At 55.2% G+C, this 12,646-nt stretch overlaps 1 protein-coding gene across 10 annotated transcripts in view; it reads right to left on the bottom strand.

Moving 5' to 3' along the window:
* ACOT7 (acyl-CoA thioesterase 7) overlaps positions 1 to 12,646 on the bottom strand; it is a 94,010-nt gene that overhangs the window by 21,560 nt on the left and 59,804 nt on the right. For 5 of the 10 annotated variants that reach the window (XM_082686782.1, XM_082686779.1, XM_082686786.1 and 2 more), the window contains exon 7: positions 3,754 to 3,870. In XM_082686782.1, the coding sequence (XP_082542908.1) occupies positions 3,754 to 3,870 (117 nt within the window). Of the gene's footprint in view, positions 1 to 751; positions 801 to 3,753; positions 3,871 to 12,646 lie in introns of all 10 variants that reach the window. The other 5 variants (XR_014299670.1, XR_014299671.1, XM_082686781.1 and 2 more) reach the window with 2 other exon arrangements.

The following is a 12,646-nucleotide window of genomic DNA, read 5'->3' on the forward strand; positions in this document are numbered from 1 at the left end:
CTCTCTGAGATGCCTGGCCTCCAGAGCCATGAGACAGGATGTCTGGGGCCCGTGAAGCCCCTGGTTTTGTGGGAAGTCATTAGAGCAGCCATGGCGCACTCACAGGGATGTGGTACGTGTGCTGGCCACGCACCTGCCTTTCTGGACTTTTCCCCACCCTGTGAGATCAGCCGTCAGTGGGTGGGGAGACACTCCCAAGAGGGGCAGTGGCCTCTTACGGTGGCACCGTCCAGGGTGGTGTGACTGAGTAGGCTGGACACTGGCTGTGGGCCGCTGCCGCCCTGTGACCACAGCCCTGGGGTGCCCAGGGCTCAGCCGCCTGCGTGTGCCTTTCCCGTGAAAACATCATTACTTCAGGAACCGTCCTTATGCTGGTCCCATTCTACGGTCAACTTTGGGATGAGTTAGTTTGATGCCCACGAGAAGGAGGACCGCCCCGTGTGCTGTGCTGTCTCTCTGCTGGCCTGTCTCCTGCCCCGTGGAGGAACGCCCCGGCTCCCTCATCAGAGAAGCCAGAGAAGCAAGGGGCTTCTCAGCTCTGCTCCAGCGGGGCTGCTCCTGGGAGTCAGGGCCTGGGGCTGTCCCCCAACCCTGACCGTACTTCTCAAAACTGGGGGTCTCCCTCCTGAGCCCCTTAGATTAACCCCTTCTCCGAGCTGGGTGCTGACTTTACGGTCGGCCCTCACGAGGGAAGGACTCACACCTGTGTGGGGAAAGGGGTGACTGGGGACAGAGAAGAGATTTTACCCACCTCACCCTTTTGCAAAAGAGAGAGTGAGCTGGTGTCTGCCGGAAGCAAGCTGTAAGGAGAGAAAACGTGTGGTGGGCGGAACAGTGCCCCACACCCCCGCGTGAGGCCGGTCAGAGCCTCTGGACGGGACCTGACTGGGAATACAGATCTTTGCGCATGCCGCTGAGTTAACGCTCTCTGGATGAAATTCTCCCGGTTATCTGGGTGGGCCCTAAATCCTGTGACCAATGTCCTTATAAGAGGCAAAGCAACAGAGAGAAGGGAGAGGCCACATGAAGGCGGAGGGATGTTGGAGCGATGGGACCACGAGCCAGGAAATCCCCCCCGAGGCTGGCCGAGGCAGGAAGGGGGGCTCCCCTAGCACCTCCAAGCGGTTCTGTCCACACCTGGATTTGGGACCTGGGGCCTCCAGACTGTGGCAGTGCAAAGGTCTGCTGTTTGAAGCCCCCAGTCTGTGGTCCCCTGTGGTGCAGCCCCAGGACACAAACACCCTCTCCAGGGCTCTCGACTTTGCCACTGCCCCACTGCGGCCTCCAGGTCCCTTCCTGCTGGATCAGGGATGACAGGAGTGTGGAGGCTGCATGAGAGCCCCCAGGATGGGTTTCACGGGATCGCAATAGGTTTGCATCGGAAAACTGAAGCAGAGCAAGCTGGTATGTGGCCCACCAAGCCCTCGGCGAGTTTTGGGCACACTCGGGTCGCCGGCTGTCCAGAGTCCCCAGTGGGCAGGGTCACCCCAGCCTCACACTGCATGTCCCCAGAAAGGAGCAAAGCATGGGGAAGGGGGAGGAAAGGAGCCATGCTTGCAGAGCCCGGGCCCCCCCAGAACTGGGGACAGGATGGGCCCACCTTGTGCCTGCGGCAGGTGTGGCCAGCACGCTGCCAGACCCGAGACCCCACCTGGGACACTGGTGCCGGCTCCCCAGCAGAGCCATGGCCCAGAGGAGTCCCCAGCTTCACACGGGGACACTCCTCTGGAAAACAACAAATAACATGTGATAGTGTCTAACAGCGCCTGGGGGACACTGGCACAGAAATAGGCCAGACTCCATAGCTGTTAGTGTGGTCCACATCCCTTCATGTGCAAAGCAAGAAGTGATCCGAGAAAGCAGAAACCCTCTCTCTGCTCACCAGGGGCTGCTGGTGAGGGGTCCGGGGCATCACAGGGTCCAGACTGGAGCTGGGCTGCCCGCGAGGGGTCCTGGGGATCACAGACTCCGGGCCGGGGCTGGGACGCCCGCGAGGTGCCTGGGCAGGGACTGTGTGGGTGCAGCAGGCAGGTCTCATGGGCCACCCCTCAATCTGCCTGTTGGAGGAAACCCTCCAGAGTAGAACGTTCTGCCAGAACTACGCCTTCTGAAAATGAAGATCCTTTCTCTGTGTTTCGAAGAGGAACGTTTTAGAAACCGACAGCATCTGTCAAGGACAGCTGCTCACACGTTGCCCCAGTGACTTTCATGTTGCTAAATGGGTCCTAGGAAGGGCCCTGTCCTCCAGGAGAGTTCACGGTCTTGCCTGAGAATCGGTAATTCACACGGACCAGGAACCAACATTCTCCTTCCTCAGCTCCCCCTCGGAAGTGAATTCTGGTCGTACAAAGGACTGGGGTGCAGACTCCGGTCGTTCCCTGGGAGCTTCCCTGAGCCGCGCAGCACATACGCTGAGCCGGCCGGCGCGGACACGGGCTCTCCAGGAAAGTCTCTTTTCCTAGTTGGCGCTTCTCAAAGGGCACTTGGGAGACACGGAACAGAGCAAGGTCCTGGAACGTGAATGCCTTTCCCACTATGGATTTTGAAGTTGTGTTTGACAATCAAGTTGTGACCGCAGGGACACGTCCGGGGAGTGGTTCTAGAAAAACAGAGGCAGGGAATCCTGGCACAGGATTCTGTCTTTCCCGAATGTTCGTGCCACCGTGGCACTCGATACCAGAGGCCCACCGAGGACAATCCAGAACAAGACCCACTTTCCATGGACCAGTTCTAAAATGGCGCTGAAGTCTGTGTGGCGAACACCCACCAGGTACGAAGGGTTTGTGCGAAGCAGACGGAGTGGAGCCAAACACCTTTTCCTCACCCTAAGATCGCCCAGACCCTACTAGGGCATGCTACACTTGCTCTCGATGGCCCCGGGCGGGCAGGCAGGACTCTACCCTTCCAACGCTAGGACCCTTCGGCCCCATGCTGGGGGTCTTTCCCACCCGTGTTCAAGAGAAAACGTGTGGGCAGTGCTGGCCCCGCCACCTTCAAGGGTCAGGAAGGCCTTGGGGAGCTCAGGACAGACCAGTGCCACCACCACCACCCGCAGCCAGGGACCGGCCTGACCCGACGGCTTTCCCAGCAAAGCTACTTGTGAACAACGCCAGGCTCCTGCCGCAGTGACGTCACCCGAGCCCACAGCAAGAGCTCCTTGTCCCAGGCACCAAGCCTCACCGCAGAAGACACAACACACGTGGAAATCACCCTGCGTTGGGAGGGGACGGTCACTCACTTCACACCCTCAGTAGTCCCATGGGGTGGGCGTGAGGAGCTGGCCCTCTCTCCTGGGAGGCCGCCAAGTCTCTGGGACAGGGGGAGTCCCAAACCCCAGGGCTGCCTGGCTGCTGGCCCATGGGCTTCTCTGCTCGGATCCCACCGCTACTTATATCGTGGCTTATCTGTTCCTCCCCCAGAGGAAACGTGGAAGGTCTGGGGCACCGCTCACCGGAGCCGTGCTCGTAAGCTCTTTAGAGGGTTCTGTTCGTGGAGCATTTTAAGAGGGGTTGGTGGCGTTCCCCAGCAGCATAAAGGCCCCAGACACATCTGAACTGTGCATGTTACAAGTCTGAAAAACCCAGCCCACCAATCCTAGCCTCACGGAGGCGTCAACAAGAACAAAGAGCAAGACTGGCTTCCTGTTCCTCTGGGGAGACGGGCAGACACGGGGCGTGGACCACCAGCAAGCTGGCTGAGGGAGCCAGAGCGCCAGGGGCCGCCCAGCTTCTCTCTGTCCGCAGAGCCCGTTACCTTTTCTGATCTTGTCGTGGAAGTTGATGGCGTCCACGGAGGCAGTGACTATGTTGGTCTTGCAATGACGCGCAGCCACGATTCCGGCCACCTCGTCCATGAGCTTCATGGTGACACCTGCACGGAGAAGAAGCATGCGGCAGGTCAGACACGGGGAGGCCATCTCCCACCCTGGAGCCCAGTCGTCAAAGACAAAGCCCTCCCTCTCCCCAGCAGCCGGGGGCGTTGCGGGGGTGACCGGGCATGGCTGACACCCCACACGCAGGAACCTGTGCGGGAACCTGGCTTCCTTAGCAGAGTCTGTGGACAACGGACCGCAGCTGACGGTCTAGGCCACTCACGAAACGATGGTCCTTTTCCTTCCCTCTCCAGGTACCCTGCTCCCTCAGGAAGTAAGTTACAAACCCTGCCGGCATGGCCGCGTCCAAAGTCAGGTCGCAAGCGTGAGCAAGAGCGCGGAGATCCGAGCTGCACACGCTGCCAGAGCGGGTGGAAACGGTGCAGCCGTTTGGAAAGAGGCGGGAGTTTCTCAAAAGGCTGAACAGAGAGTTACCTATGCCCTGGCGGTTCCTCTCCTACGTGTGCAACCACGACAACTAAACACTCGTGGTCACACAAAAACTTGTACACGGATTTCATGACTGCGTTACTCACGACGACCAAATAGGGGACACAAGCCACATTCGCGTCAACGGACGAGCAGACGGGGAAGCGCGGCCCCTCCGTACGGTGGGGTATGATCCAGCAACGAAAATGAGCAAAGCCCCAACCCACGCCGCAACCACAGAGCAGCCCCGAAAACACGCTGCTCAGGGAAGAGGCCAGGTCCTAAAGACCAGACGTTGTAGGATTCCCTTTATAAGAAAGGTCTAGAACAGGCAGAACCGTAGAAAGCAGATTATTGGTTGCCCGGCTGGGGGGTTGCGGGGAGATGGGGAGTGAGAGCTGATGGGTGTGGAGCTTCTCTTTGGGGGGATGAAACTGTTCTAATATTTACTGTGGTGATGGCCGTGAACCAGAATACACCGGAAATCAATCACTTGTGATGGTGTGAATTCTCAGTAAAGCCATTACATAAAACAAACACACCAGAAAAGCCAGCCCACGGCAGGCCAAGGTGATCTTAAAACATCAGGCTGCAGGCGTTGGCTTTTGCTCAACTGCCCCCTTACTTTGGCGGGCTCACAACTGCGCACCTGCTGGTCTCCCCACCCCAACACTGCCCCCCCCAGGAAAACACATGCTACTTACTTCATATTCAAACATTTAAACCATATTTGTTATTAGGCTGAACTACATGAAATTGCCAATATTCAACCATGTTCGACCTGTAAAAGGAGCAGAGTGACATGAACCAACCTAACAGCTATCAAAAGTCTTAGAAGGCGCCTGGGCGCTCAGTGACTTAAGCGTCTGACTCTTGATTTCCGCTCGGGTCATGATCTCAGGGCTGAGAATGGCATCTGCCTCTGAGCTCCGCCGAGGGGGTCTGCGAGAGATTCTCACCCTCCTTCTCACTCTGCCCACCCAACGCTTTTCTTGTGTTCAATCAATCAGTCAATCAATCATCTCAGAAACTAACGTTCATTCACCCCAGGATCCAGAATGCTTTCTAAACATCCAGAACAAGGCGGGAAAACAGACGTCATCCCACTCGTAAGAGCTCACGAGGAAGCATGTTTAGGATGAGGCTTGCAGAGCCAAATGTCTGCAGGGCCATGCGGGCGATCGAGGGCGGTAAGCGGGGCCGCTGCCTGGCCCTGCCCACGGCCTCCCACCCCAGGAATGCCGACCTCGTGCTACCAGCCTTGCCATGATTCCAGACAAGACCCAAGCCTACACGTTTATAAGGCATCTACCAATTTGTAAACATTGGTGACTAATTAAAACCCTCTTACTGTGTGGGAAAAACAAAATCCAATAAACTGAAAAGAGCAGAGCTCCCCTCCGGACGGGACCGGGGAGCAGAGATGCTGCTTACAGGGCACCTGGGACACAGAGGGACACCTGGGGTCCGGTATACTCTTCCCTCCATTCTGTGCGTATCTGAGCATTCCAGAACAGTAGGTTTTTAAAAACACATCATTACCGTGACTTTTTTCACGGAAGATGCTGCTATGTAGTGGAAATGGTAGATGACCAGACGGGGACGGAGACGCAGCTGCTGCCGCCGTTTTAGGAGAGATTGGTCCAGGGATTTGCTTCAGCCAAGATGGAAGGCATTGGTATCCCCGGTTTTCAAACTAACGCAGGCTCTGACCCTTACGGGTCTGAGTCTAAAGACTGTGCAGATGGCATGCTGGGGAAACAGCTTTTGAGAGGAAAGAATCGCAGGTGCCACGTTTTATCTCCAGGTGACCAAGGCCAGGGCAGGGGAAGGCCTCTGGCCTCAAACAGCTTGGGTCAGAGCTGACACAAGGGGTCACACTGCGCTCTGTAAGGAGCCTATGCGGGGTGACGCTGTTACCGGAAACAGACATAGGCAGCCTCCCTGAGCCCACCACGAGGCCTTCTGGGTTTTTACCCGCAGCAGAGAGTCTCGGCCAACGCAGGGCAAAGTGCAGGCCTGGCGGGCCACATCCTCAGCCCCGCACTCCAAGGAGGGAAAAATACCAAAGAGCGCCGGGGTCACTCACTGAGCCTGTCAGTGTGGACTGCCTCGCTGGAGGGACCCCGAGCCTCTGGACGGGCCGCACTGCGGTGTGAATGCGGTGCTGCCCTCACGGCGGTACAGGCTTGGAGTCCGAGGTCACTGCCTGGCTAGGGTTCCTGGGCAGGCAGAGACAGCCCTTGGGGGACGGGCGAGCCCCATGCCGCCCCACAGTGGACCTCCCACAGACCACCTCCTGACACCGTGTGGGTTCACGTGTGCGTGAGTGTGCGGGCAGTGAGGGGGGACGTGCGTGAGTGTGCATGTGTGTGGGTGTGTATACATGTGTGGGGTGTGTACACACACATGTACACAGTGGACCTCCCACAGACAACCTCCTGACACCGTGTGGGTCCACGTGTGTGTGAGTTGAGTGAGGGGCAGTGAGGGGGGACGTGTGTGAGTGTGTGTGTGTGTGGGTGTGTATACACGTGGGGTGTGTACACACACATGTGCACGCATGTGGGGTATATGTGCACACATGTGGGCACGCGTGCGCCTGCCTGTTCAGTTTTGCAGAGGGAGCGAGAGCCCACAGACTGAGTTCTCCTGGGTCGGTCTGCCTCACAGAGAACGGAGCTGTTCCAGCAGCTGGCCAGGTGGGCCCTGCTCACTCGACCTGAATTCAGAAGGCCTTTTCCCAGACTTATTCTGAGTACGATAAGCAAACCTCCTCGGGCAGCCAACAAAAGCTGGTTCAGTCCCAGGAGCGGCAGGAGAGGCTGCGTTTGCCACGAGACACCCCCACGCCAGCAATAACGTACGTTAAGGAAACGCTGGTCCAGAATCTAGGAACGGTTGAAACCAAGAATGGCAAAGAGACAGGATTCCGGGAGCAATTATGGAGGGTGTCCGGCTGCGAGACTCAGTGAAAACCCTTCCTCTTTCAGTGTTCCAGGGAGTGTTCAGGGCATTTTTTTTTTTTAAAGATTTTATTTATTTATTTATTTGACAGAGAGAGATCACAAGTAGGCAGAGAGGCAGGCAGAGAGAGAGAGGAGGAAGCAGGCTCCCTGCTGAGCAGATAGCCCGATGCGGGCCTCGATCCCAGGTCCCTGAGATCATGACCTGAGCCGAAGGCAGAGGCTTAACCCACTGAGCCACCCAGGCGCCCGTGTTCAGGGCATTTTAACTGGAAAATTTTAGATGTTTGTAACAGTATTACGTGTAGCTGTCCTTTTCTTAGATGGAGCCCCTATCAGGATCTTTCTGATGAGACTGAGAAGAGGAGGGTTTTTTGAGAGAAAATGGAGACCGAGAAGTCCGGCCCAGGAGATGGGAACCAAGTGGACGCGTGGTAGAGAAGTAGCAGTGTCGTGGGGAGCTGGTCGGGAACAAGAGTTTGGTTTCCAGCAGGGCCAGGGGCCGCCGCAGCTGCAGCACACGGGACTAGCATGTGCCAGGTCTGCCCTGGAGGGTGAGGACCATGTTTTGCTCACGGATGTATCCCGGAGTGTCTGCTCCGTGGGAGCCTCTCTATGAACAGTGAATGCAGGAATGCAGGAAGGACGGACGGAGTGACTGGACAGCAGCCCTGGGAGGGAGGCATGTTATGGTCTCCACTTTCCAAAGCAGGAAATGGAGGCACAGAGACACGCGTCCACAGGCACAACACTCACTCGGGGTAGAGTGGGGACCAGCCCATAGAGCGGGAACCATCGCAGCCGTGCCGCATCGCCTGCCTCCAGGACCTGCAGCGCAGAGACGAGAGGCGGAATTCCTGCCCGAGATGGGATACGACGGAGAGAGTGCAAGACCATGGCGCCGGGCGGGGGCGGCGGCAAAACGAGCGCGTGTGGGCGTGGAAGGGCAGGAGACCAGAGCTGCCAGCGTGAGCCGTCAGGCGGTGCCATCCGCTTCAGGGTCTGGGCCTTGGGGGAGGACGGTAAGGAGGTGGAGAAGGTAGAGTCTGAATTGCAAGTAGTGTTCGGGACGCAGGAAATACCTACAATGAACCCCTCGTTTGTGGGTCCTGAAAAGCAGAAGCCATCAAGAGAGGGAGGCTAAATACAAGAAGGGCTTCTTCCTCATTTATCTACAATGCAGGCAGATTTCACAAGCGGCGGCACCTGGGTGGCTCAGTGGGTGAAAGCTTCTGGCTTCGGCTCAGGTCATGATCCCAGGGTCCTGGGATCGAGCCCCACATCGGGCTCTCTGCTCAGCAGGGAGCCTGCTTCCCCCCCCTACACCATCTCTGCCTGCCTCTCTGCCTACTTGTGATCTCTCTCTGTCAAATAAATAAATAAAATCTTAAAAAAAAAAAAAGATTCCACAAGCGACTTCATTGTTTAAAATTGCTAAAATATATCACATGACCTGAGTGTGTGTTGACCCCGATCCGCTCTGAGCCCAGGGCAGACCCAGGGAAAGACCCCCTCAAGCGCTGCACCCCAGACCGTCCGTGGCACCGAAGCCAGCAGCAGGCGGTGACACACCACATTGTCTGTGCCGCCCCCAGGTCAGAACCTGGCAGAGCGCGCTCAGGAAACAGTTGTGCTGAATGAATGAGCGACTAAACGAGGAAACTAATGAAAGGTCACCCACTACAGAGCACATTCAGCCCAAGGAAGCGGCCCCACGAGGAGGGGGTCAACCCCATGCTTGGGTAACAATCTGGTTTGTGACCAGCCACAGCCGGAGCTGGGGAAGACACTCATGTCTGATCAAGAGCCACGTGAGCTGGGTGACTTGTCATGGAACAAAACTGGTGCTCACAGTACAATTACTTTTTGCTATGCCTGTTGGAGAGAAACCAATGAGAAGACAGTCTCCTCACAAAAACAGACACACAGATCAATGGAACAGAATAGAGAGCCCAGAAACGGACCCTCAACTCTATGTCAGCTAATCCTCCACGGAGCAGGAACGTCCAATGAAATAAGTCTCTTCAACAAATGGAGTTGGGGAAATTGGACAGCCACATGCAGAAAAATGAAACTGAACCATTTCCTTATACTACACACAAAATAAAACTCAAAATGGATGAAAGACCTCAATGTGAGACAGGAATCCATCAAAATCCTAAGAGAAGAACATACACAGCAACTTCTGTGACCTCGGCAGCACAACTTCTTGCTAAACACGTCCCCAGAGGCAAGGAAACAAAAGCAAAAATGAATTCTTAGGACTTCTTCAGGATAAAAAGCTTCTGCACAGCAAAGGAAATAGCCCACAAAACCAAAAGATAAGGGCAGAACGGGAAAAGATGTTTGCAAATGTCTTATCAGATAAAGGACTAGTATCTAAAATCTATTAAGAACTTAGCAAACTCAACACCCAAGGAACAAATAATCCAATCAAGAAATGGGCAGAGGACAGGAACAGACACTTCTGCAAAGAAGACTTCCAGATGGCCAACAGACACATGAAAAAGTGCTCAGCATCCCTCGGCACGAGGGAAATGAACATCAAAACCACAGTGAGACACCACCTCACACCAGTCAGAATGGCTAAAATCAGCAAGTCAGGAAACGACAGGTGTCGGTGAGGATGTACAGAGAGGGCACTGCTGGTGGGAAGGCAAGCTGGGGCGGCCGCTCTGGAAAAGAGCATGGAGGTGCCTCAGAAAGTTGAAAATAGAGCTACCCTATGACCCTGCACTTACACTACGGTATCTACCCCGAAGATACAAACGTAGTGATCTGAAGGGGCACGTGCACCCCAGTGTTTATAGCAGCAACGTCCACAATAGCCAAACTATGGAAAGAGGCCAGATGTCCAACAACAGATAAATGGATAAAGATGTGGGATATCTACAGAGGAATATCACACAGCCATCAGAAATGAAATCTTGCATTTGTAGTGACAGGGGTAGAACTAGAGAGTATTATGCTAAGCAAGACAAGTCAATCAGAGAAAGAACTGTCATGTAATTTCACTCATATATGGTATTGGAGAAACAAGACAGAGGATCATAGGGGAAGGCAGCAGAAAATAAAAGATGAAATCAGAGCGGGAGAAAAATCTTAACAGACTCTTTAACTCTAGGGAACCAACGGAGGCTGCTGGAAGGGAGAGGCGTGGGGTAACTGGGGGACAGGCATCAAGGAGGCACGTGATGTGATGAGCACTGGGCGTTATATGCAGCATATGAATCACTGAACTCTACCTCTGAAACTCATAATACATTATGTTAATTTAATTTAAATTTTAAAAATTAAAACAAGATAACCTCCTCCAGACCCTAACAGCCAGCATACAAATCTGAGTTGGGACAGGGGAGAGAACCGTGATTAGCTGCAAACCTCACAAAGAAAAAAAAAAATCAGCATTTTATGGCAAAGGACTCATGGACTGAACCCACAGACTTCTGCTGCCCAGAGACTGGAGAGGCTGGTCGCACCATGGGTGTCCATTACGAGACTGTGCCCCAACTTGGGGATTTATCCCAGGCACCGGCAACAGAGACGAATGTGGGCAGTGCGCGGTGCGGCCGGGCGGCAATCTCACACGGCCACACGCGGAGGCCTGGGAAGAGGTCGGGGTCTGCTGCACCGGGGACAGCCTCGGGGCGCAGGGTTCAAGCTGCAGGAAGGCTCTCACCACATCCATTAATCTGAACCTCCCACGGAGGCCACAGCAGGTTCAACGGGAAGTGACAGCAAGGCAGTCTTCAGGGTTCACTACATGGAAAATCTCTGTCCAGAACTCAAGTGTTTGAATCAGGGAAGTCTCTTTGAGGGCCCCCAGGTGACTCATGAAGAGTAGGACTCTTAACTTCGGCTCAGTTATGAGATCTCAGTTGTGAGATCGAGCTGTGCGTCGGGCTCTGTGCTGGGCATGGAGCCTGCTTGGGATTCTCTCTCTCCTCCCTCCGCCCCTCTTCCGGGAAAAAAGAAAGAAAGAGGAGGTGTCCTGGGGCTTTCGGAACTGGAGGCACCGGCCCCCTCGGGTCCTGCATGTCAAGGGATGTCTGGTGCCTGCTTAGAGGGAAGAGAGTGGATCCAAAGTCGAGATTCTAATAAGATGTTAATTCAAGCTGTCTCTCCGTCTTTGTAGTACGGAGAGAACCCACGTGGGGCACATCGCTGTATGGGGCTGTTCTGAGACGCTCCTGTCATCTGTGGCTGGGAGACAGCCACGAGGTCAGGTGGCCCAGGTGGACGTAAGACCATGAAAAATCTCGTCCCGTCCTGACATATTTGTAAGGACAAGTACCGCAAAGCGAGGGCGGCAGACGCAGTACGCTATGACCTGTCCCCAGAGAGAGAGAAACTGTGTCAAACACAAACACTCCTCGCCCTGGGAAAGCCCCCTGCACTCCTCGACACTGAACTCCCCACCTCCTGCTCCCTTTTCTACACTTGCCCGTGAAACATCGAGTACCCGAGCCTTCCAAAACGTGCCTCGGCCGGGGTCCCGCCGGAACAGCGGGTCAGTTTCTCCCCGTGCCGGCACACTGGGGGCTGCCCGCGACGGGGACGTCACTTTGGCAAATTACAGTCTGTCGTGTGCTGTCCTGAGTACCCGGGACTCGCCATTTTAAAAATGACAACAAAATTATAGATTCGCTGTCCTCAGAGGCTGCACCCATGTCAGGAATTATGGGAAGGACGAAGACGAGACCTGCTCGGCCACGAGCGCGCACATAAACAGCGGGCACCAGAGATATTTTTGAATCTAACATTTAACTGCTCATAGGTTTTTTAAGTATCGACAACATGTTGGCTGGCTTAAAAATAGAGGCTTAAGTTTATTCTCAGGCCCGAATGGCTGCCTGGGTCACGCTTGCCTACAAACCCAGAGCGGCAGTTAGCAGCTCCCAGCCCAGCGCCGCCGCTGCCCGCCCCGTGGGTGGCGATTTGAGATGCCCCCGTTTCTATATTTAATCCTAGCTGACGGAGTGTGGGTGCCAGGCTCCTATATTAAGAAAACAATAGTAAGTTCATCCTATTTTAACTAGCCCACCCCTCCGCAATGGCAACGGGTTATTCTGGGAGCCGGCTGAGTGACAGCCTCCCCAGACAGACCCACGGCTCCCTGCCAGGTTCCAGAAGCACCTGTGGGCAGCTCTGTGAAAAGCGACGGGGCCGGGAGGGGTCAGGGGAGTATTAGGTAAGGTAATTAGTAAGGATTATTTGTGGCAATTAATACACAGGGTAATAAAGAGGACGGGGTTCTAACGTTAGAATATCAAAAGCAGGAACTTGGGCAGAGGCCTCAGGCACAGCAGGACCGTGGCTCCCACACGCCTCGGGGCCAGGAAAAGGGGCTGCCTGGCGGTCACCGCTCTCGCTCTGTGTC

Source organism: Mustela nivalis (assembly GCF_964662115.1).
Source record: "Mustela nivalis genome assembly, chromosome: 10".
NCBI classification, from domain to species: Eukaryota; Metazoa; Chordata; class Mammalia; order Carnivora; family Mustelidae; genus Mustela; species Mustela nivalis.